Source organism: Cervus canadensis, chromosome 4 (assembly GCF_019320065.1).
Source record: "Cervus canadensis isolate Bull #8, Minnesota chromosome 4, ASM1932006v1, whole genome shotgun sequence".
NCBI classification, from domain to species: domain Eukaryota; kingdom Metazoa; phylum Chordata; class Mammalia; order Artiodactyla; family Cervidae; genus Cervus; species Cervus canadensis.
This window is the reverse complement of record NC_057389.1, coordinates 22,998,613-23,023,767: the sequence shown is the minus strand read 5'-3', so window position 1 is coordinate 23,023,767 and position 25,155 is coordinate 22,998,613. Positions and strand designations below refer to the sequence as shown.

The 25,155-nt window shown below is 34.2% G+C and overlaps 1 protein-coding gene across 1 annotated transcript in view; it reads left to right on the top strand.

Annotated features, from left to right (window-relative positions):
• Positions 1 to 25,155, top strand: part of RASA1 (RAS p21 protein activator 1) — a 112,544-nt gene that overhangs the window by 82,393 nt on the left and 4,996 nt on the right. The window contains exons 10-24 of the mRNA XM_043464708.1: positions 1,473 to 1,593; positions 2,199 to 2,355; positions 6,658 to 6,745; positions 8,956 to 9,033; positions 10,790 to 10,947; positions 11,444 to 11,520; positions 12,822 to 12,994; positions 13,391 to 13,550; positions 15,050 to 15,192; positions 16,617 to 16,732; positions 17,432 to 17,518; positions 20,264 to 20,331; positions 21,627 to 21,715; positions 23,003 to 23,080; positions 23,979 to 24,113. Coding sequence (XP_043320643.1) covers positions 1,473 to 1,593; positions 2,199 to 2,355; positions 6,658 to 6,745; positions 8,956 to 9,033; positions 10,790 to 10,947; positions 11,444 to 11,520; positions 12,822 to 12,994; positions 13,391 to 13,550; positions 15,050 to 15,192; positions 16,617 to 16,732; positions 17,432 to 17,518; positions 20,264 to 20,331; positions 21,627 to 21,715; positions 23,003 to 23,080; positions 23,979 to 24,113 — 1,728 coding nt within the window. The remainder of the gene's footprint in view (positions 1 to 1,472; positions 1,594 to 2,198; positions 2,356 to 6,657; positions 6,746 to 8,955; positions 9,034 to 10,789; positions 10,948 to 11,443; positions 11,521 to 12,821; positions 12,995 to 13,390; positions 13,551 to 15,049; positions 15,193 to 16,616; positions 16,733 to 17,431; positions 17,519 to 20,263; positions 20,332 to 21,626; positions 21,716 to 23,002; positions 23,081 to 23,978; positions 24,114 to 25,155) is intronic.

Here is a 25,155-nt window from a genome sequence, read left to right as displayed (position 1 = left end):
CCCTTTCTGTTGACCAAAACCAGCTGTAGGCATTGCGGTTTTTGGAGCAGCTCATCAAATTGCTGAGCATACTTCTCAGATATAATGGTTTTGCCAGGATACAGAAAGCTGTAGTGGGTCAGACCAGCAGCAGACAACCAAATACTGACCATGACCTCTTTTTGATGCTAGTTTGACTTGGGAAGTGTTTTGGAGCTTCTTCTCACTCCAGCCACTGAGCTGATTGTATAAAATCCACTTTTTGTTGCACATCACAGTCTGATAGAGAAATGGTTCATTGTTGTGTAGAAGAAGACAAGATGACACTTCAAAATGATTTTTTTTGAGTTTTGGTCAGTTTATGAGGCACCCACTTAATGGAGATTTTTCACCTTTCCCAATTTGCTTCAGATGCTGAATACCGTAGAATGATTGACACGAGTTCTTAAGCAACTTCTCGTGTAGTTGTAAGAGGATCAGCTTTGATGATTGCTCTCAGTTGGTCGTTGTTGATTTACGATGGCTGGCCACTATGCTCTTCATCTTCAGGGCCTACTTTGCAAAATCACTTGAACCACCACTGCCCTCTATGTTCATGTTCCTGGGCCAAATGTGTTGTTTATGTTGCGACTTTTCTCTGCTGCTTTACGATGCATTTGAACTCAAGTAAAAAAAATCGCCTGAATTTGCTTTTTGTCTTAACATCATTTCCATAGTCTAAAAACTAAACAGCAAGTAATAAGTCATTAGCAAAAAAGCAAAAGTGAGAAATATGCATTAAAATGATGTATAACATAACCACATTTATTTAAGAATGTATTCCAAAATCAGATGGCCAAGTTCAGCAACGCAAAAACAGCAATTACTTTCGCATCAAGTAGTACAATAAATAAGGCACTTTGCCTTGAAAAAGGCCTGAAGATTTCATGTGGAAGAGGCCATCAGAAGGGTTGTAAACAGTGGGAAGTGGTACAAGGAGGACTATCTGAAATCAGACACATTAGGATGCCAGATGTGACTGGATGGATATGGCTTATAACACTCAGTGAATCTGGGGAGGCCGTTAGGCTTTTGGGATGTATTTTGCATATTCCTAGGCATCTCATTTCATCTGGGTGCAGCTTTCTGCACTCACTTAGAGTTTCTCGAGGATGTAATTGTGCATAAGCAAACATGAATTTGCTTTATGCTCAAATTGGTCCAAATCTATCAGTTAATGCTGGGACAAATGCATGTTTTCAAAACAGTGTTGCTATAAGCACACAAAAAACTGTATTTTAAAAAATGGTTCTTGAGAAATGGGCACCTTTTTGAAAATTTCTTTGGAAAGCAGAATCTCTTAATATATATGTTACATTATTTTAGATTTTGGTATTAATTTTTTTTTAAATGTCTAGACAGGCACAATCTGGTTTTTAAGTTGGTAATTTAGTAGATTTACTTCATTTCCATCAAGAATTCATGAAGTGATTTTAATATTTTTGAAAATTCAGGATCAAGAACAAGTACTCAATGATGCAGTGGATGGCAAGGAAATTTATAATACAATTCGTCGTAAAACAAAGGATGCCTTTTATAAAAATATTGTTAAAAAAGGTTATCTTCTAAAAAAAGGTAATTGTAAACTTTTAAGACTAAAGATTCAGCTTCAGTATTTTGCTGTTAAACATTGTAAGTATTGGGCATAAATCTTATCATTGAGCTATGAATTTAACAAGTTGACATTCTTGGTCTCTTGGTCACCTGTCTATCCATACTTTTGTTAAGTGAAAATTCTTATTGACATTTATCACATTGATGGTATTGAGGTCCCTATTATATATATTTGCCTCAGTTTGGCATTAAGAAATGTGGGGGATGAGGGGTACATGACTAGCAGAAGAGATTTTTTTCCCTTATGACCAGAAAAGAATTAATGCTAAGCGAGAATTTTAATGATTTATTGTAGTGAAATTTCTAAATACACTGTTAAGGTCCCCTTGTCACTTACCTTGTGATTCATTAAAACAAGGCATATAACAAAATATTTTTCTACAGATAGATTACAGACATTTTCTCATTTTGTAAGGATTGGTATTATTGAAGCTTCGGGAATAAAATTTGAAATATGAAATATATTTGACTTTTTTTAAGCAATGATCATTTTTATGATTTTACTGTCAGTGATTTTGTAGTTCATTATTTGGCTAAGGGAAAATAATTTGTTTTTTCTTTAACAGGAAAGGGAAAAAGGTGGAAAAATTTATATTTTATCTTAGAGGGCAGTGATGCCCAACTTATTTATTTTGAAAGTGAAAAACGAGCTACAAAACCAAAAGGATTAATAGATCTCAGCGTGTGTTCTGTCTATGTTGTTCATGATAGTCTCTTTGGCAGGTAAGAAATTGGTTTCCTATATCTTTTTGGAATTGTTTTAATAATAAAATAGTATGTTCAGATCATTTCAAAGCATAGCAAACCAATTTTGAGATCCTGAAAATCATCTGAAAATGTCATAATTACTTTCTAGGATAATTTTTGTTTTTCTCTTTTAGACTAACTTATGCATAAAATTCTACTTCCACTATATCAATAGAAATCTATGGATCTCTTGTATTAAGACTTAACTCTGCATGCAGTGCATTTACTGCCAATCTTTTGAATGACTTTGATTCTTGTCACCTTTCTCCTATTTTATCATTCTTGGTTAACTCAATGCATATGATAGTACTAGATCACTCAGTTGTACTATTAACTTGATTCCTAAGAAAGCTGACGTTGAGTGACAACTGTAGTATAAAAACAATTATTTCAATAGAAAAGAGGAGAGAGTATTTCAGATTTGAAATTAAAACTGTTTTTCTTACATTAATGTCACAGTTTTTAAGAAAATAAATAGAAGTAAATCCTGAACATCACAAGGCAAATTCAGCACTTAATTCCATCTAGATTTTTATAATAAGAGCCTTTCTTTATCTTTCACCATCAGTATTATTAATAAACCTATTTGATCACTTATAAGATGGACTGATGGACTATCTGTTATGAATCCATTCTAGAGTGTTTTTGGGTATACTTAGTAAGCAGTTTTATTACGTATTGTTATGGGGGCTTCCCAGGTGGCGCCAGTGGTAAAGAATCTGCCTCTCAATGCAGGAGACACAAGAGATGATGGTTCGCCTCCTAGGTCAGGAAGATCCCCTGGAGAAGGAAATGGCAATCTACTCCAGTATTCTTGCCTGAAAATCCCATGGACGGGGAGCCTGGTGGGTGAACAGTCCATGGGGATGGCAACAGTCGGACATGACTGGGCGGCTGAGTAAGGCACACAGGCGTGTTTGAAGATAATTACAGCAAATTTTTAACAGTCTATTTTCTGCTGCAGGATGGCATCTCTACTAGGCAACTTCAGTTTTTCCTATTTAAGTTGGGGAAGCTTCAAGAGAAATACCTGTAGAACGTACAGGCTTGTCATTTTGTCCAAATTGTATTTGGAGATCACATTAGTATTATTTGAAATTTAACAGTGCATCTTTTAAGTGGTCAAATAGGTTTGGGAGATGCTGAATTGAACAAATAATTTTCCATACAGTGGGACATTTTGAAGTTGTAGCCCATGTTTGTATTGTGAATCATCAAGAGTGGATCAACATGAAATACTGTGAATCATCATGAAATACTGTGTGAATCATCATAAAATACTATGAAGTATTTCATGAATTCATTTGACCTTGATACTCTTGCTTTCCCCCAGCCCCAAACACTTCTTAATATCTCTTGAAAACAGCTATCGGAAAAAAAAAAAAGTCTGGGTAAGATAGGATTTAAGATTTTTTTCCCCTCACTTAACAATATGGGAAACTTGGCCTTCAGATGTAGTAGGATCAGACCTCTGGCTTCCTCTCAATCTTGCTACTCTGCCTTACTTTGTGTGTACTGGGTTTTTCTCACAGAGCCACTTCCTTCATGAGCACAAAGGTGGCAGACAGTACCAGAGAAAGGAGAAGTGAACATTTCCTCTAGTAACTACTGAAAATCCTGAGACTACAGTATTTGTTGTGTTATCAAATAGATTAAGTCACTGAATATTTCTTGCTTTGTGTAAGCATAGAGCCCAGTGTACTGACTTACCTTGAGCATTTGGGTGGAGTCTAATGTGAAAGTTCATGGCAGCCCACAGCAGAGAGATGACTGCCCTGTCACCCAGCCTGTGGTGTGGGAATGCTGGTCAGCACTGCCATTCCGCTGTTTTCTCCGGTGCTTTAGTTGTGTGGCTGTGTAGTTTTTCCAGGTTTTTTTCAGTATTATTGACATGTCCCTAATGTTTCTTTATATTAAACTTTGACTCTTAATACTGCTTTACTTTAAATATTAACTGTTTCAGAAGCACAAGTTGAAAGACATTTCAGTCATACAGAGAATTATTGCTGTACTGAATATTTACATGGGAGTTTTGCACCTTTACCTTTTCTTAGGCTGAATCTTTTATTGTGGCATATCTATTTAAGAAGGATGTTTCTGACGGATATTACATTTTAGGTTTGGTGATTATTTTCTTTCAGCCTTGTAAAGAGTCTCTGCTTTCCAACATTTTGTCATTCTAATTGTTTCTCTTTTAGAGATTATGGATATTTTTTTTTTCCTTCAATGTGTATACTTATTTCATCTTTCTCTGGAAGCTTTGAGATCTTTCCTTATCTTAGATTTTCAAAAGTTAAATCAATATGTGCCTACTGTCAAAAAAATATTTTAAAAATTTTATGTTTGTAGAGCTTCTTTATTCTTAAGACCTGATGTCTCTTGTCAGTTTTGAAAAATTCTTTGTTAGTATCTTTTTAAACAGTCCCATTACCACATTCACTTTAATCTTCTGGAATTCATGTTACATGTATACCTTTTACTATGTCCCATGTGTCTGTGAAACCGTTTCCTCTATGCTTTTCGTAATTTTTTTCCTTTATGTGCCTCAGGTTGGATATTTTCTTTGATTTGTCTTTCAATTCACTATTCTTCCGTACTAAAATGCACTTGTTGAGGTCTTATTTTTATTACATTTGCCGCTTTATAATTTCCACTTGAGTTGTCTTTTATATTTCTAGTTATGTAACAAAATTCTCTTTTCTATTATCTTTTTCAAAGCCTTTTAATTACTATTAAAATATTTGGAAGTTGTATCTGTCCTCAACATCTGTGTTATATGTAGGTCTTTCTCATTTGTTTTTCTTTCGGCTTTTCAGTCATTTGATCCTGATTCCTCTAATGTCAACTTATGTTTGACTGAATAGTGGACATAGTATGTAACAAACTGTAGAAGCTATACATAATGTTATTGCCTCCAGAGAGGACTGTTCTTCTGCCAGATAAGTTAGAGTAGGGGTAGTTCATATTGATCTGCCTAGGGGTCAACTGGAAGTATTGGTGAAGGCTGTTTTATCTCTGATTTGCTCTTAATTCTGAAGGCGTAGCCTTTTAGGGGTCTCAACAGAAAGCCTCCACATTTAAAGGCCCTGAACTCATTTGTCTTTCCCAACACTGTGAAACTCTGAATGTGCTTGGTTAGCTTTTTAGCCTCTTAGATGCTTTCTGCTTATCACCTCAGCTTCCTGCCCTAAACAGTTTAGGAACTGGCAATCACCTTGAAAAGAACAGTTGTGGAGAATGTCATTCTCACTTCATTATATCTTGGTCCTTCAAGTCTTAGCCACCTCATTGTTCTCCAGTGACTTCATACAGTTGTGTTTTGTTTGGTTTATATTTTATCCATCCAGGAGGGTTAATCCGGTACAAACCACTTTCAGAATCAGGTTTTCAGTTGACATATTCCACTGTATTATGGTATTCTTAAAGCATTGAAGACATGGTTTTTTATCTCTAATCCATATGTTAAGCTTGCACTCTGGGTATTTTGCTTTGACCTTCTGACACCAAGGTCTAAGATATTTCTTTGGTTAAGGCAAGAAATACAAATAACACTTATTGAATTTCAAAAGTTTGAAGGCCCTTTTAAAACTTTCAAATCTAATTGGAAAAACAACACATCTTCAAAAAATATGTAAACTACTAATATTGTATTTACTTGTTAGGTGAATTATATGTAGTACAGTACATACTTATAGGAAGATAAGAACTAATATTTATTGTACACTACTATTAGGTCATTTGAGCCGCAAAATAAGCTTGTTGATGTTTCCATTTTAACATGAAAAATGGCCAGTTGTTAAAAAAATTTTTTTAATAAATAAAGTTATAAAGAAGAAAATTAAAATCACCCATAATCTACTGAGAGATAGCCACAGTACATAGAAATGTATATTCTGTATCATCCTTAAGCTGCAAGTTTAGTAACATTTTGTTTGTTTCAGTCTTTAGATGAGCTACATGCACTTCTAGCACTTCTGCTTCAATTTTGTTTTAGGTTTTCAATTTTCTTGTAACTTTTCTATTTTAAAATAATTTACATAGTACTTTGAAACGTTTTTAAACTTCGATAGATTTCAGTATTACAGATAGAAAGCTTTCTAAAATATATGCAGCTGACATATTCTTTTTAGTAATCTAGTACAATGGATTATTTCTCTAAATGAATTGTTAATTTTGTATAAATTACATAATTATATGTTTTTTTCTAAAGTTGATATAAGTGCTGTAATCAGTACATTTTGTTGAACTTCCTACTAACTTTTTGTTTGTATTTTAAAGGCCAAACTGTTTCCAGATAGTGGTTCAGCACTTTAGTGAAGAACATTACATCTTCTACTTTGCAGGAGAAACTCCAGAACAGGCAGAGGTAAGTTAAATGTTTTTTCAACTACTATAAACCTTTATTCAGTCCATATTTTCTTAACTAGAATAGAAAACTATTGCACTTAAGGTGATAAAAAAGGTGCCTGGAATCTAATCATCTTTTATTTCTAGCAATAAGAACTTTCATGTGTAAAAAAATTTTTGAAAGAAATGCAAAAAAAAAACACAGTGAAGGGTTATTGGGAAAATTCCATTTTAAATTGACCTTAAAATACTCTTATGATGTTCGACTCAATTGAGAATGCTCATTTAAAATCTTCTCTGAAGAAAGGTTGTAGATATTCTCAGTATACTCAAAAAGGTAAGTCAGTTAGTTTTGCCAATAAGCGTTGGCTATTCTTCACTGGTTGAACTCTGTATCTAAAAATAGAAATTCAGTCATCACAAGGAAAAATTTCAGGAATTTTTCTATTTTTCTTCTAAGTCTAGATATAATGTTTTCTTTCAGTATTAGCCATTGATCCAGGTGCAGTGCCTTTATTAAAACTTAATAAATTTTAAGTAATGTGAAGAAATGTTTTTAAAGATCTTTTAAAAATACATTGATTTCTCTGAACCACAATATTTCTGGGGTGTTCAGTGGTATTTTGTAGATATATGGCTGTATTTTCTTCTGCTAATACCCTATGGAAGGAACCTGAAAGTAGTTTAGAGGTGAAAGAACGTGACTTCATTGAAAAAAGAAGATAATTTGCCAATTCTGGATATGAGACAGATGCTCTTAAAACTCTGGATCCTGGCTTGGGCTCCTGATTCATAAATTATGAAGATATGTTTGGCTGTAGAATAAACTTGATGAATGAGCCATTGTGTTTTATGGGTCATAATTGCATATCATTTTTCATGTCATGGAAAAAATAGCACAATTGAATACTCATTGAATACTTGTAATACACATAAAACCTTGTTTCATGGGTGAAAAAAGTGAAAGTATTAGTCTGACTCTTTGTGACCCCATGGACGGTAGCCTCCCAGGCCCCTCTGTCCATGGGATTCTCCAGGAACAATACTGGGGTGAGTATTCATTACCTTCTCCAGGGGATCTTCCCAATCCAGGGATCAAACCCAGGTCTCCTGCATTGCAGGCAGATTCTTTACCGTTTGAGCATGGGTATTTATCCCTAATTTGCAAAAATAGTGCTCATAATATCTTGGTAACTTTGACTTTTTTTTTAATCGTTAGAAATTGAGTTAGGAAAGAAACTTAAACTTGAGTATCCTGTCTTTCAGTTATTTTATCATGTTCTGTCTTTCTAGAGATGTGTTACACACCTTGATGACATTTCATTATGTTTTGGGTGTCTCACATAATGTATAAATAGAACATTTTCTTATTTATCTATACTCTTTCCGTATTTCGTGTTTTCATGTACCCCTTAAAGTCCAAAAATGCCACGGTATTCCAAATTTTTGTTACTTTGGTGACCTGTAGGATCTCTGGTTATTGTCTTCTCCTTATAAAAGCTGTGGTAATTGATTTAGTCTAAATTTGCCCATTAAAAGACATACTCTAAACATTGACAGAATTCAGATTCACTGAAGTAGCCAACACATTGAAGACATAATTGAGTGAAGCAATAGTACAGAGCTTACTAGAAACATGTATGCCAGATATTTAATTTATAAACCCAAAATTATTCTCTCTTTTCTCCAGTGTAGTAGGGTATTAAACATTTGAGAATATATCTGTAACTTAGTTTTAATATTAGGCTGCAATATTTTATATCTAACATTAATATTTGAAAGGCTTATAAATCACCCAGATCCCCTTATACGTTTCATGGTCTAAGGTAAAGATTAGAAAACTAGTCATCAAATCAGTCATCACATTATCGGTTGGTTTTGCAGTCAGCGTTCCTTTCACAGAATGTATCAAGTTAAATTCTGCCTTAGGGTGCCTCAAGTTTAACTGCTTAGCTACATGTATATTTATTTTTTGGCTACTAAACAATCACTCATTGACACAAGATTAATTCAGAGATTCTGCAATAATACAGTCAATATTTTGCAGAATTATAACTGTCTTGGTCACTCTTTTACTTTGTTGGAGCACAGATATATTTAAAGTGCAGGATACTCTTGAGTGTAGAGAAGGAAAGAACTATTGAATTTTGAGGAAGAACACAAATTGATGACTGGAAACTGCATAAACTATAGTATATTTCTTTGAAATGCTGTTATTCTTTTTCGTAGGATTGGATGAAAGGTCTGCAGGCATTTTGCAACTTAAGGAAAAGTAGTCCAGGGACATCTAATAAACGCCTGCGTCAGGTGAAATTTTATTTTCTTTGATTTGTGATTGTCACAGATTTGTGATTGTGTTTTGCTTAATCACTTTGCTCTTTATTTCTCTGAACTATTTTGGGCAACATTTCAAATACTTCAGATTTCTTAAGAGAGGTTAATCTTTTTCAGGCATTTTAAAGCCATGCTCCCACTTGGCTTCAACAGCAGGAGAAATAGTTATTTCTTTATGAAGAAGAATATTCTTATATCCTTGCTGGGTTGCTGTTTAGTTGCTAAGTTTTGTCTGACTCTTATGACCCCATGAACTGTAGCCCACCAGGCTTTCTGTCCATGAGATTTCCCAGGCAAGAATACTGGAGTGGTTGCCATTTTCTTCTCCAGGAGGTCTTCCTGACCTAGGGATTGAACCCGCATCTCCTTCATTGCAGGCAGATTCTTCACTGCCTTGTATAGGGTACTTAGTCCCGAATGCCATCTGTTGAATACATACCATACCAAGGACTTTTTTCTTCTACTTAAAGTTCCAGTGCCAAGTCAACAACAACAGAAACTATTCTGTTTGGCACTATTACTCTTTTCATTAAAAAAATTATTTTGGCCTGTGTCAAAAAAGAACTAAAAGTGCTCATTGAAAAAATCATCTGACTGAAAGTAGTAATCCTGGTAACTTTAGTGTTTTTTACAGTAATTGCTTTTGAAACCTATTATGTCACTTGCAGGTAGTATCCTATCTTTTTTGAAACCTTAACATGTCCTACATGTTCATTTATAGAGAGTAAAGCTAGGCTTTCTCTTTTTTCTTCTAGGTATGTAAAGAACTGTATACCCTCCGTTTCTTTGTTTTTCTCTTCTAGTTATCCCCAGATAATTGAAAAAGAGTTAAGTAAATTTAACATTCTTGGAGTTTTGAGAAAAGCATAGTACAAAAAGCATAGCTACAGTGACTAAAGTAGCTCTTGTTTTATTAATACTTATGGGAATTTCCAGTAAGCTAGGTCAGTTTAACCAATAAGTGAATAAATGGTTATTTTCAGATGACTCTGTTATGTTCCCTGTAGCCAGAAGTCTGATAATCTCCCCAGGGACATTTATGTGCCAGCTTTTCCACTTGTGCTTTTATACATATCATTTCTAATCTTTACAACAACTTGCAATGTACACTTTATCCTAATATTACATCTGAGGAAGCAGAGGCTCATAGAAATTAACTTGTGCAAGGCCATACAAATAGTAGGTGGCAAGAGGGAGAGAGAACCTGATATTAGAAATTTGGAATCAGAATCTAAATTTTGGCATCAAAACTGAAAAATGGCTGCTTTGGATCTGTATCCTTTTGTGTAAAATGAGAAGGGAGAATCAGTATTTTTTAAATATTTACTAGCTGTGGAACTCTATATAGAAATAAAATCTTCTAGAGGAGCATTATATAGTATGTTAGATTTTGCTTTGGGTGGTGACAGTTATTTACTTAAATTAATGAAGAATCCTCTTCTCAAATTTCCTCTGAATCATCGTTTTATAGTAAAAAAGGTATATTTCATTATTTTTGTAGGACTATAATTGGAATAACAACTTATACAATTATATTTATTTTTTAAGTGAGAATTTGCTGAATGCCTGAATGTTGTATTCTGTGTCACTTAAAAAGGAAAACATAACTGAAAGTCATGTTTCCTGAAAAAGAGGGGGATAAGTCACTACTTTGGGTTTTTATAATTGCCTTTGAAACCTAATGCATACTTCTTGAAATCTTGGGTAATACTTTTTGTGTTTTCTTTAGGTCAGCAGTCTTGTTTTACATATTGAAGAAGCCCATAAACTCCCAGTAAAACATTTTACTAATCCATATTGTAACATCTACCTGAATAGCGTCCAGGTAGCAAAAACTCACGCAAGGGAAGGGCAAAACCCTGTGTGGTCAGAGGAGTTTGTCTTTGAGTAAGTCTTATTTTCTCTTTCATCAGATGAGCTTCTTTCCCAGGATGCATTTTCTTTCCCTTTTTTTTTTCTCTTAACTCTATATCTAAACCAGTCACAAGGTGCCAGGCTCGGGCATTCTAATAGTACCTGTATTTGTTTTCTGTCTTATCTGTTCACTTTTGTTAGTAAAGTGCTGTGTCTGTGGTTTTTCACCTAGTTATTCATAGTGACAAATCCAAAAGCATTTACTAACATACACATACAAAATATTTATAAGGGTTTCCACAATTTACTTGGGGAAGTTAAGGATGGTAGGCAAAGTGTAATTTGTTTGTCTGTATTCTTGTGTACCAAATGATAAACCTGCTTTGAATCTAGTTTTAAATCTACCACTTTGAATTGGGTTAGTAGCAAAAATAAATAGGGAGCTTATTCAATACTAGAGACAAAGGAATTAGATAGTTTGATGCCAGGACATTTTCTTAATTCTTTTTCTCCCCGTGTGCTTCTTTAGTGATCTTCCTCCTGACATCAACAGATTTGAAATAACTCTTAGTAATAAAACGAAGAAAAGCAAAGATCCTGATATCTGTAAGTTAATTCAGAATTTCTTTCTAAAGTAAAAGTGTTTTATACACTTTGGAAATTCATAATGAAGTAGAGTCTAAAATGGAAATTATAAAGGTATGTAAGTAGTATAACTTGAGATTGCTTTTTGTACATATGAAAGTATTAATTGTTGAGAAAGAATGTGTCCAAAAAAAGATAAAATAAAGACCAAAATGGCTAAATTGTATATACTGTAATCTTAAGCAACCTCAAGATTAAAGTAGTGTCTGTTCACCCTCCTCACCCAATGAATAACAAGAAAAAGAAAACAGTGACAGTGGTCATCTCTCTGTGATGCTTCCTTACCCCTTCTTCCTACTTTTGAGGTTTCTCCTACTCTCCTGTGCTTTGCATGTACATTAAAAAAAGCACTCTATTAAATCTTTTTCTTTAAAACACTGTTCACTTCTAGCCAGTCCTTGTTCTCTGCAGCACACTTTTCCCAGCCTGTTTCTGAAACGGGTGGCAGTGGGATTTAGCAGTTCACACCAGAGTGAATTAGGTTAATCCTTAAATATCTTCTTAAAAATCAGGCTTGGGAAGAAAAAAAAAAAGTGATATATGTTAACAGAATCAAAGCCTGAATTTTTTGCTATATTCTGTAATTTCTGTACTGTTCTAAATGGTTAACATTTTTTAGTGGTTCCCATTAAGGAAATCTAACCCCCTAGTAATGATACAGAACCCTTTCCTGACCTACTCCTCCTCATTCTTAATCTTCTGTATATCCTTCTTTCCAGCTGCGCCAGCCTTCTTATAGCTCTTAAATTATCCATGGATTTAAAAACCATCCATCATACCTTGTATTCAGACTGTGTGCACACTGCCTTTTTTTCTCTACCTTTCTATTTAGTTACACCTCCAGATCCTGTTACAAGTCAGCTTAACGGGTATCTGTTGGAATGGATGTTTAAAACTTCACAGGCTGAGTTACGAATTGTTTGCCCATACTTCACTAGCACTAACAACTTCACAGCACTTCCCACAGGCGCCATCGTTGGTTTCCTGCCTCCTTGGCTGCACAGGGACCTCATGCCTGTCAGAGACCATGTCTGAATCACGTCTGTACTCCACATCCTTGCCTGTCAGAGAGGCTGGCACCTAGTAGGCATTCAGTAGATGAATGAAGTGAGCATTAAGTGTCAAATTTGTGATACTACTAAAAAGTCCTTTAATGAAAAGCATTTAACACTATAGAGAAGACATAACATTAGGAAAATCTGTGGGACTAATTACAGTGTCATCTTTTGAGACAGTAATCATTTGATGTTTTTCTGTCAAAGTATTTATGCGCTGCCAGTTGAGCCGGTTACAGAAGGGGCACGCCACAGACGAATGGTTTCTGCTCAGCTCCCACATACCCTTGAAAGGTATCGAACCAGGGTCCCTACGGGTCCGAGCACGGTATTCTATGGAAAAGATCATGCCAGAAGAAGAATACAGCGAATTTAAAGAGGTATTTAAGTTATTTACCAGACTATTTACTTTTAAAATCATTAAGAGAAATAGTTAACTTTTAATGAAAGGTCCGTTGAGTTAAATATAGTAATTTCATAGTTTAGTGGCACAGTGACAGAGAAGTTTGAAAAGCCTTGCGGCAGTATGACACTGGTATTAAGTCTATGAATATAAAGGTTACAATCTCATTCTGTTTTTAACACATGTATTCAATAGGACATATTCCTAAATTGAGAATGTATCGAGCCCATCTCTCTCATGTCTCCTGCATTGGCAGGTGGGCTCTTTACCACTGGTGCCACCTGGGAAGCCCATAGAAGAACATATTTTCTTGGTCATCTGAGAATGACCAATGTTGTATACTTTGAACAACCTTTCTCGATGTCTTTTGTAGCTTATACTGCAAAAGGAGCTTCACGTAGTCTACGCTTTATCACATGTATGCGGACAGGACCGAACACTACTGGCTAGCATTCTGCTGAAGATTTTTCTTCATGAAAAGCTTGAATCATTGTTGTTATGTACACTAAATGACAGAGAAATAAGCATGGAAGGTATAGTATGGATGTGTTGGTGTGATACTTTTAAAAACTGGGTTAATGATTCAGTTCAGTCGCTCAGTCGTGTCCAACTCCTTGCAGCCCCATGGACTGCAGCACACCAGGCCTCCCTGTCCACCGCCAACTCCCAGAGTTTACTCAAACTCATGTCCATTGAGTCGGTGATGCCATCCAGTCATCTCATCCTCTGTCATCCCCTTCTCCTCCTGTCTTCAGTCTTTCCCAGCATCAGGGTCTTTTCCAGTGAGTCAGTTCTTCGCAAAAGTGGCCAAACTATTGGAGTTTCAGCTTCAGCATCAGTCCTTTCCATGAATATTCAGGACTGATCTCCTTTAGGATGGACTGGTTGCATCTCCTTGCTGTCCAAGGGATTCTCAAGAGTCTTCTCCAACACCACAGTTCAAAAGCATCAAAGCATCAATTCTTCGGCGCTTAGCTTTCTTTTATAATCAAGAATATATATGGACTTTATCTTAAAACATTAAATAATTAAATCATCTTACAAAGGAAGTTACTCAGTGTTTCCTTCATTAAAAAATTAGTTGGAGTGTCAGTTCTGATTCTTATGCTGGCTAATATAGGAAGCAGGGGGTTACTTATATTTAATACAGGTTTCTGTCATGGCAAATTAGTATTAGAAGCAATAAGAGTGACTTCCATGTCCAGATCATTGATTCATAGTGTGTCTAATTATTAAGAATAGTTTGGTATGCTTACTGTGTTCTCGTTTATTTTTTTTGCTTATAAATTCACTGCACAAAAGTTGGGTGTCAGCTGTATTTTATTTCTAGCATCTAGATAGATAGGTAGTTTCTAGGCAACTGGACACATTGTACTTTGTAACCATGTAAATACGTAATTCTGTAAATACGTCAGAATAACTCATTTCCAACCAGCACTTTGACTCACACAATTCTTGCTTCTGTGTTCCCCAGGTATTAATAAACTGTAGAATCTAGAACTATTTCCTCCTCCTCATAGAAAATACAAAAATATAAAGTGGCAGTACATATTTTATACTGAGATTATTTTCTTTCAATATTTGTGTTTTCTAGAATTTTATTAGAAGTTACTAATGGCTATATGTTAGACTCCTAAGTCAATCTATACTGGGATTTTATGTTACATGCTTGTTTGGAAATCAACTCGTATTTCCCAGTGTGGGCTCAGTGGGACGCAAGGCTGGGTTCTGGTCCTAGTTTTGTCACTGTTTGGCTCTTTAGTCTCAGTGACAAGCCATGTAACTGTCTGAAGCCTTTGTGTGTTTATATGAACATGGCAGTGTGAATCCCTTCTGTTTATGATCTTATGAAGTAATAGAAGTCTTTTGAAGAGTTGTTTATAGAAATACAGGACATCATTATATTCAGTAATGCTGCATGCAGATAAATATGCTTAAATGGCTATAACTGGTTAAGGAAAACAATTTCCAATTTGATTCACAATAGTACAGTCCTTTACAAATAATTGTTTAACATTAAATATCTGCGTAGATGAAGCCACTACCCTATTCCGAGCCACAACACTTGCGAGCACCTTGATGGAGCAGTATATGAAAGCCACTGCTACACAATTTGTTCATCACGCTTTGAAAGACTCTATCTTAAAGATAATGGAAAGCAAGCAGTCTTGTGAGGTGAGTAATGTTGTATTTCAGGAAAGAGCATATTTTAATAGGTAATACTTTATAGCTAACTTTAAGGAAAATGTACTAGCTGTCTAAAACTGTTCATTAGAGCAGTTATATCTTTTGTAATACAATTAGAAAAATGCTATGCAAAACAGACTTCAAAAAGATATACTTTTATTTGGGGATTAAAAACTTCAAATGGTGCCAGAAATACATGAAAGTACTTTTGTCATAAAGTATATACTACTTTCCTTAGGGGTTGTTTTTTTTTTTGGGGGGGGTGGCAGGGAGCAGGGTAGTAGGAACATCAGAGGTATTCCCTTACAAGCAAATAAAAACATCCTTTTAGGATTAATTATTAAAGGCTTCAGGCTTCCCTGGTGGCTCAGATGGTAAAGAATCTGCCTGCAATGCAGGAGACCTGGGTTTGATCCCAGGGTCGGTAATGTAAACTCATAACAAACCATTAAGAAAAAGTAGAATCTTATTTATGTGACTATTTTATCATTTTATTTTGAAGGTAGAGCAACTACAGAACAATAATATTTTTTAGATCTGATACAGAATAAAGGAATTGCTTTTGATAATGTACACTGGGATCAGTCGAGATATTAACTCTGCACTAAATTGTCAATTTTTACTTATTAACTCAAAGAGAACAAATTGATAATATAGTATTGCAGACCTGGGGTTAACACCATAGTTAGCCTAAGTATAAAGGATACAGAAATGCAGCAAGTCTGCAGAAAGTCTCTGGATGTTGAATCCAGGCTAAGGTATTTAGATTCCCATGATACATCTACTCCATTGATTCTAGACAAGAATTCTTACATATCAAAAGTTACTGGAAAGTTCATGATGCTGCCACTGAGGCATCTGGTATTTTATCAGTCATTTAAAAAGTCTTATTCATAAAAACTTTTCTATTTTAATAAGTTTTTTCCTCACATAAATTTAGAATTAAGATAGGTTTTATAATAATATATGGTGATCTTTCTTCCCAATTAAATACTCCAATATATCTATGAATATGTGGCCACTTAAATGGGGTTTTTGTGTTGTAGTTGGGAGTATTATGTTTAAAATAAAGTCTAATACAGTTTTGTGTGCCTGTAAAGTCTATGGTAAAATGTGGTAAATGAATAAAAGAAAATTTTATTGATTAGTATTAACCCAAGGCAGCTGAGAATTGTTGAATAATCATTGCTTGCTCTTCAGTTGAGTAGTTGGGAATTAACAGTAATAAACCCATTAAGAGTTCCATAGAGTAAACTATTGAAATTCCCATTTAGCCCCACCACCACCACCAAAAGACTAATACAGATTGAATGGAAAAATAGAGAACTTTGCAAACAGCTGTTTGATTACCTTGATTCATTTGCATTTATTATTGCCAAGATGCGTTTATATTGATTTATTCCTTCTCTTAGTTAAGTCCATCAAAGTTAGAAAAAAATGAAGATGTGAACACTAATTTAGCACACCTATTGAACATACTTTCAGAGCTTGTGGAGAAAATATTCATGGCTTCAGAAATACTTCCACCGTAAGTGGTGAAATTTTAATTTGATAAGAAATTGTATATTGCCTTTTTAAAATCTGTATTTCTAAAAACATGTGTAAGCGTTTCCAATATCCTGATGTTATACTTTGAAAAAAGTAGAGTTTTTAATCTTTACACGATGAATTGTGTTTAAGGAAAAAGTGACTTGAAGAAACCAAAGTGAAATATTTGCATTAAAATAAATCATGTTTTTATACAGCCAGTATGTCTGGTTTATCTAGTAACTTGGGGAATGAATAGAAGCTTATAGTCTCAGATTTGAGATCATGAAACATATGTACCTCTCCCATCTATAGTTGAATATCTTCCTCAGTATGTACACAAGATAATTACTCGGTATCTGCTTAGTGGCTTCCAGTGTTAGTGAATTCACTTATTCAGGCAGAAGTTAACTTACATTAAAATCTGCCTCCATTCTAGTATCTTTTCATTCTTTTCATTAATATAGAAGTAGTCTAAAAATGGTAGGATTTCCTCCATAGTAGATATAAAGAATTGGCTAAATGAATTGACGAAAATCTAAGTTTCCCTTATCCTTTGCTAAATATCATTACTTGTAGCAGAGTACTTCTTTTTGGGAAAAAGGCTAGTTGCATTTAAAAATGTCATGAACTTTAGACTGCAATGAGATCAGTATTTTCACTTGCTTTCTGTATTAAGATGATTGTGTTATTTTGGCAGGACACTGAGGTATATTTATGGGTGTTTACAGAAATCTGTTCAGCACAAGTGGCCTACAAATACCACCATGAGAACAAGAGTTGTTAGGTAAGGCTTATTAATTGATTTGTTAAATCATTTTAATAGCCTGCATCAATAGTCAAGTGGATAAGAGTGGAAATGTGAAGACTAACAGTATATAGTACACAATTAAAGACCTTTTTTCTTTGAATTTTATGTCAGGCCCTGTTGAATATTTTCTAAATTCAGATAGCTCCTAAACTTTAACTGTGTGTTGTTTTTTTTTTTTAATTTACTATGAAATACTTAGCTACCATTTTGCATTTTCTAAAAACCTGAACAATCACTGATAGTCAATTAACTATTTGGGAAGGTCTTTTTTTGTGTTTTTAAATCATACAGAATGAGGTTAAAAGTTATATAACCACAAAAATATGTAGCTAACGTCATACAGTACCCTTCATACACACACATATATATTCATGCATACATGTGTATTGTTGTTGTTTAGTCACTGAGTCATGTCCAACTTTTTGCAAACTGGTGGACTGTAGCCTGCCAGGCTGCTCTTCATGGGATTCTCCAGGCAAGGATACTGGAGTGGGTTGCCATTTCCTTCTCCAGAGGATCTTCCTGGGCTAAGATCTAACTGAGTCTCCTGCGTTGGGAGGCAGAGTCTTCACTGCAGAGCCACCAGGGAAGCCCATATATGTGTATACATAATAGAAAAGGAGAGAAACAGGTAGAAGAGGAGGGAGGGGCAGACTACAGTGAGTTGATGTGTCTCTAGGAAAAGCAATACTTGAACCATACGGATATTGATTAATTGGTTTGTAACTGTCTGTGTCTTGGTGCTCGTCTCCTGCCAGAGTCTGTAGTTCTGAAGCTGTCTCAGTGTGTTAGTTGTGCAATAATTAGAAGGAATTGCTCTGTCAAGTCATAGCATTTTGTAGCTTATATAGGATGACTTTGGTATTACTGTAACTTCTACAATGAGGAAGATGATCTGTAGATGTTGAATTTGCTTAAGGTTATATAGATAGATAGTGGCCAAGGCAGAACTAAAGGCAAAATGTCTAAGACCCAGTCTAAAATCCTTAACATCTGAAAGGTTTTATTAAGCACACCACAACCTATTCAAGACTGTAGGAAAATTATTGCAAAAGCATCAGAGAATTCAGCAGTCTAATGATAATAAAATTTATCATATAGGATATATGCTGCCCATCATGTTACAGACCATTAAAAAAAACAACACACAACTGGGCAACTACTGAAGACACCAGTATCACAGAATTAGTTTTGAAAATGTGCATTAATCCTGTCCCCAACCCATATTTGTAGAGATATCTCATTTTACAGATAAAATCTCTTGATTACTAATGATATGACAAATATCTAAGAATTGTCGATTTTACATTTTTTGGCTTTAGTAGAGATTGAGAGGAACAGAAAAGAATTATAAGCATATGTTTCAGCACAGTTGTGTGTGATACAAATGAAAACTGGTCTGTAAGTTTCATACAAGTATGTTTGTTAAGCAAACAGCTGGAAGTTCTGCTATGCGGTTTGATATGACAGGGTATTTTAAGGGGCATGGCCTAGGTGGTGACTTCAGCCCCTAGTTAAGCTTTTAAACATACATGTAGATACCTAGTATCCCTCTTATATTTAAAGTTACCTCTAAGAATTCACAGAAAGTAGATCTGCACACTGAAATTCTTGTATGATTTAGTGTGGTTAGGTTATATTTCAGATTCAAAGGGAAAGATAGCAAAATCTTCAAGTAAAACCTAGGCAAATTTCCTCATAAATTAAAAGACATCTAAAGATTTGATATGCTGTCTGAGAATCAACATATTCCAAGATTTCCCAAAATTAGCAAACAACATTGTTGGGAGGTGAATGCTGAGAAGTTGGGTTATTCACTCTAATAGAGAAAAGAGACTGTCAATTACTTTAATTTATAAAAAGAATTTTATCAACTTGGAAATAATGCTTGTCTTTCCAAGGGCAGGTGAGAGGTCAGTTATGAGTGTGGATCCCTCTTTAAGAGTAAATTAGAGAAATATTATCTAAATGAGGACTATACCAGTAACCGAAGGGGGCAGACTATCAATATACATTTGTAGATGTACTTTGTTCCCAGAGTAAGTAAGATTAGCAGGTAAAATCATATGACAACTGTTGTTAAATGTGCGTTTATAGTAAATTTTGTTTTGCTATTAATATTTTGTAATCTGAGAATTTTTTTTAACTTTAGAAAGCCTAATGTCTTTTCCCCCATTGCCTTAAAGGCTTTTCAACATTATGTTTGTCATTTATTAAGAAGTCACTTTTCACCTAGTACAATGGATTCTTAATTTTTACATAATAATAAGTGAACAAAGTCAGTATAACGGACTTGATTCTAAGAGGAAAGAGAAGTGAGAGAACATCAGTTTTAAGACCTTTATAGAACTATGTATCTATTAAAAAGATTTACTTGTACTCCTACAATATTTTAGAAATTCCTAGTGTTCCTAAGGACACTCCTTCCTCAAAGTAAGTATAAAATGCACTGTTGGCCTGAAATAAACAGTGAATTTTACAGATATAACTTAAATCTTCCCAAAGTAAACCTAAAATTCTAAATGAGATAAGTATATATGTTTAAGAAGCCAAATATATACATATGTTCTTAAAATAGTTTATTATTTTCATAAAGTTGTATATTTGGTCAGCCCTACATTAGTTCAAAGTTCATAGCTCTACAGCTATTAAAATTTTTATTATTTTAATGTAACACATTATAGTAGTTTTCTAAAATAACAAAATTTCCCTCCCATTCAGTGGTTTTGTTTTTCTGCGACTTATCTGTCCTGCCATCCTGAATCCACGGATGTTTAATATCATCTCAGGTAATAAATTTTGAAATTAAAAAAAAGTTTCATACTCTTTAGTGAGGTTATTCATTTTTTCTTTTAAATCTGATTTTTTAATTATTTTCTTCTAAGACTTGGTATAAAAAAGCACCTGACTTGTTTTTGCTATTTTACCTTTTCTTTCAATCTTGCTTTTTTCCCACTACTATCTGAAGCCTGAAATGGCATAAGTAGACACATACCCTTTTCTAGCCTGTCCCTACCTGTGTCTCAGACTCTTAGGACTTGTTCCAGTCTGCAGCACTGGCTTTCTCAGGTCGGGAGAGGAGCTCTCTGTGCTTTCAGCTCATGCTGGACTCTTGTCACTACCACTGCAAGTTGGATTTTAAAATTTTAGCTGCAATTGTAGTAGTACTCTGCGAATCCTTATGAAGGAGTCTCTTGAGATTTTCCAGTAGAGATTTCTTGTCATGAACTACATAATGATAATTGAAATTTTAAACTCCAACAAACCAGATTCGGTTTTGCATATTACTAATATGCCTATTATGGACTGACTTTCTGATGTTGTAGTAGACTTTTCAAATAAAGGAAAAGAATGATATTTGTGACTATAAATGTAATCATAAGTGATTATTAGCAGAAGGAATCTGAAGCATTTTTGTCTTAATAATTTGAAGCTTAAAACTGTATTAAACATTTTTGTTAAATTTTACCTTTATAGCCATCATATCTCTGTAAATACTTTGTTGCTTAAAATTAATAGACAAATATTTTTCATTTACAGCCTACTGTCAATAGAGGGCAGTATTTCCTGATTAACCTTTAAAGAAACTTTTTAAAATTAATAAATTATATGTTTTTCTCCTCAAAATAAAGCAGAGATTCCAGACTTTGTTATTGAGCTTTAAAGTGAATTACTTGACTGAGTGGAGGCTGGGAGCAGGAAACTGTTGATACTGCAAATTGACAACTTGGGTGGTTGAAATTCACAATCTGTGAACTGTCCCCAAGGTCCTGTGGAGTGACTGTCTTCGTAGTGATAGAGGTTTGAGGTACTTTGTGACACTATCAGCCAGTTGGGAACTGCTGAGTCTTGTAGTGCCCTTTCCACAAACTACAAGCGCTGATAAGCGTGTTTGGTTTCCCGCCTTTAAATCAAGCTCTTTTGATTCATACAGGTCATACACTTGCCAAAAAACACTGCATTCTGAATGGAAGAATGTTCATATTTTTAACTGTAAAGAAATATTAAAGTGCTAAATTTATAATGGTTTACCTAGAAGTACCTTTGGAGTTGGTGTCATTAGCTGTGCCCAATTCTCTTATAGATTCCCCATCTCCTATTGCTGCAAGAACACTGACATTAGTGGCTAAGTCTGTGCAGAACTTAGCAAATCTTGTGGAATTTGGAGCTAAGGTAAAAACATTTTGATACTTTAAAATGTCATTTTTGAGTGAAACCTCAACACAATAAAACCATAAAATATATGTAAATTTTAAACAGTGGATATTTCATAAGGATAATTTATGACTTTGTTGGTATGTTCACATATTTAATGTTTTTAGATTTTAATAATGGAATTTTAAAAACCACTGTTTTAGCCAGTATAGAAAACTTTTTTCAGTATAATTTCCAGAATAATCAAAGTCTTCCATTTTTAAATATAAAAATCAGTTAACATATTTTAAAATGTACCCCAGTTGATATGTATTACATGCTAAACATTCTCTGTAATATTAAAATTTAGATGAGTTTTTAAAGCACCCATATGTGATCCTACTAAGGACAATTGACTGTTAGTATATCACCTGCTTCTGTCATTATTAAACTTCTTGTTGTATCTGAAAATATATAATTATTTTTCTTAATCCTTATTTAATGCCATCATGTAAATGTTAAGTAGTCTTCTACTGGATACTTAGATGCCTTCCAGTTTGTCACTGTACCTTATATCCTTAGAGATATCTACACACACACAAACACACACTTCCTTTCAAACTTGACCAGTTATTTCTTTAAATGAACTTTGGAGCAGAATTACTAAGTAAGAAGAATTTTTGCTCCTCTCAGCCTTGCTGAGCTATTATTACACTTTTATTTTTGACAATCTGATAGGCATGCTACTTTGTGTTTCCTTATTTCATCACTTTTAGACTATATGATTTTTCATGTCTAGGTCCTTATCTCACTTTACTGAATTTAAAAGAGCTTGTGTTAATACTGAACTTGTAACATAGCATGATTTAGAATAGGTTTAAGACTTTAGAAAGAAGCAGTTTGTAGTCTGACTTAGCTTTTTAATGTATCTGAATTCCAAGGCAGGTTATGAGTACTAATTTTTTATTGCAGTCCTTATCATACTGTATTTTAATTCATTATGTTCTCTGCTAGATTCTAATAACCTCTGGGTACTTGCCAAGTAGTTTCTCAGTCAGTAGTTATTTCTGAATGACCTACATATAAACAGTTTGTTTCTGCTAGACTGTGTATGCTAATTTTTTTTTTCATCCAGAATTTGCTAATTCCTTAGAATAGCTGCTTGCTTATATTAGAAGGAAAATAGTCATTTTATGATTAAATTCTTACAAATATGTTCTGGTACTAATAATATGATTTATAAGAATCTTTACTATATGTATGGTTTTTGTTACAGATCAGATGCTTTTCATCCATATAGTAAGACTTGTATTTTTATATTTTTAGGAGCCTTACATGGAAGGTGTCAATCCATTCATCAAAAGTAATAAACATCGCATGATCATGTTTTTAGATGAACTAGGGGTATGTATATAATTTTTTAAGTATTTTGACACCTAAAAGCTTTTCTATCCAGAACTGAAAAAAAAATTCAAAAGCTGCATATTTTTGTCTACCTTCCTAAACAAATTTATTTCATTTGATTATAATTATAATCATTTATTCTTATGATAAGTAGTTTTTACCAAGAATACAGTATTGTGGCTTTTGGATTTCTTGTGTCATTTTTCAGTTTCTGTCTTGTCTTTCATTATCTTCTTAGCTGCCCACCTCACCACTCTGCCAGTCTGTTGCTGCTTTAGCTGCTTTAACAAAGTAGTGGAACTTGAAACAAAGTAAAATCAGTATTCAGTATAACAGGTTGGTAGTAATGTATTGACACTAAGTGACTTTATGAAACTTATCTGAAAATAATTAACACTGATTTCTATATATTAGTTATGTGTTTGTGGCATAGTCCACAGATAATTACAGACCTGAACGGCTCGCATTAACACTTGTAATGTAGCTCTTATATGTGCTAATGAGTTTGGACAAACTATACCAGTTTAATCATGAAAATCAGTCTGAAAGAGTGTAGGAATTTTAAGTTTGGGTTGCCTTTAATCCATAGTAAAGAGTTAATGCTTGCATAATTTGCCCTCCATATTTTTTTTCCTTAAAAAAAAAAAAAACCTCTTCATAGATTTAAAAAACTAGAAAAACCATTTGCTTAGAATAGCAGTAATACTGCACGATGTTTTGTCCTGTGATTGAAGAAAATGAAACCTGATTTTTGTGTGAATATTGAGGTCATAAAATCTATCACATTGAATTGTAAGATATTATTATGTATTAAATTTTATTTATTGTACCAGTTAGGATCTTTTCAGAAGAGATAATAGTCGTTATTTCTAAACACAGTTTTATGATTCCCTTAAAGAATGTACCTGAACTTCCGGACACTACAGAGCATTCTAGAACTGACCTTTCCCGTGATTTAGCAGCACTGCATGAGATTTGTGTGGCCCATTCAGATGAACTGCGGACGCTCAGTAATGAGCGTGGTGCACAACAGGTAGGTTTTTGCCAGCCTTTGTTAACAATGCTATTTCTTTACATGTAAGCACAATATCAGCATAAGATTCGTTGACAGCTGATAAATAGCTGAATTAGTCTTACTTTATTAATTATATCAAAATTTTAAGACTCTGAATCAAAATCCACAAAGATCTCAGCAAACAGGAATGATGAGCCCAGATTAAGATTACATATTTTTGATGCCACAAAATGTCAAACCTTGCTTCTAAGTTAATGTGAACTCTACTGAAAAAACGGTGGTGGTTATACCCTTTGTAGTGTGTATGGAAGTGGTAAGTGAGCTAACGCCCAGTCAGTAGTGATGTAGTGTTTTTCTGTCTGCTTCTCTCTCACACACACACACCCCGTGCTTGGCCAGGTAACTTTGCAAACTGTCAAAACACATGAGAATTATGCATGTGTTTTAAGATTGATAAAAACATTTCAAGATCCAGAGATTCTGGAATATGGCCTTAAAAACTAAGCGCTGTCACCAGTGGCCGACATTTGGCAGGGACCTTATAGGAGAGATTAACACATTGAGTTCAGTGATTCTGAGTTCTCCTCAATCTGAGATTCTACAATTCTTGTTTCTTTCCAGTTTAGATAACAGCATGATTCACTTAGGTTCCAATCACTTTAGAAACTTAGGCAGAATATGTACCATAGACCTACTTATATGTCCTTGGCATGTAAATTGCCTTCTTGCTACACTGGAGCTGGGTTTATTATATGGCTTGCCTTAAATACTTAAAAAATATATATATTATTTTTTGGGGGAATTTGGCTCAATTAAGACTTTCTAAGAAAGATAAAGGAGCTGAATGATTTAATTTTAGGCCCAGTGTTGTCATTCTTTTAATGATTATAGCATTCATTAGCCTGTAGCCGGATTGCCCGTATGTGCTCTTACAAGGCTTGAGGTGTGTCGTTTATAATGATAAACCTGTCTTCTGGTAAGATGTTCTATCCTAGAGATTGTTGAGGCCTAAGTAGATATGAGAATGCCCAACAGAAATGTGTTTAGTGAGTAAAAAATT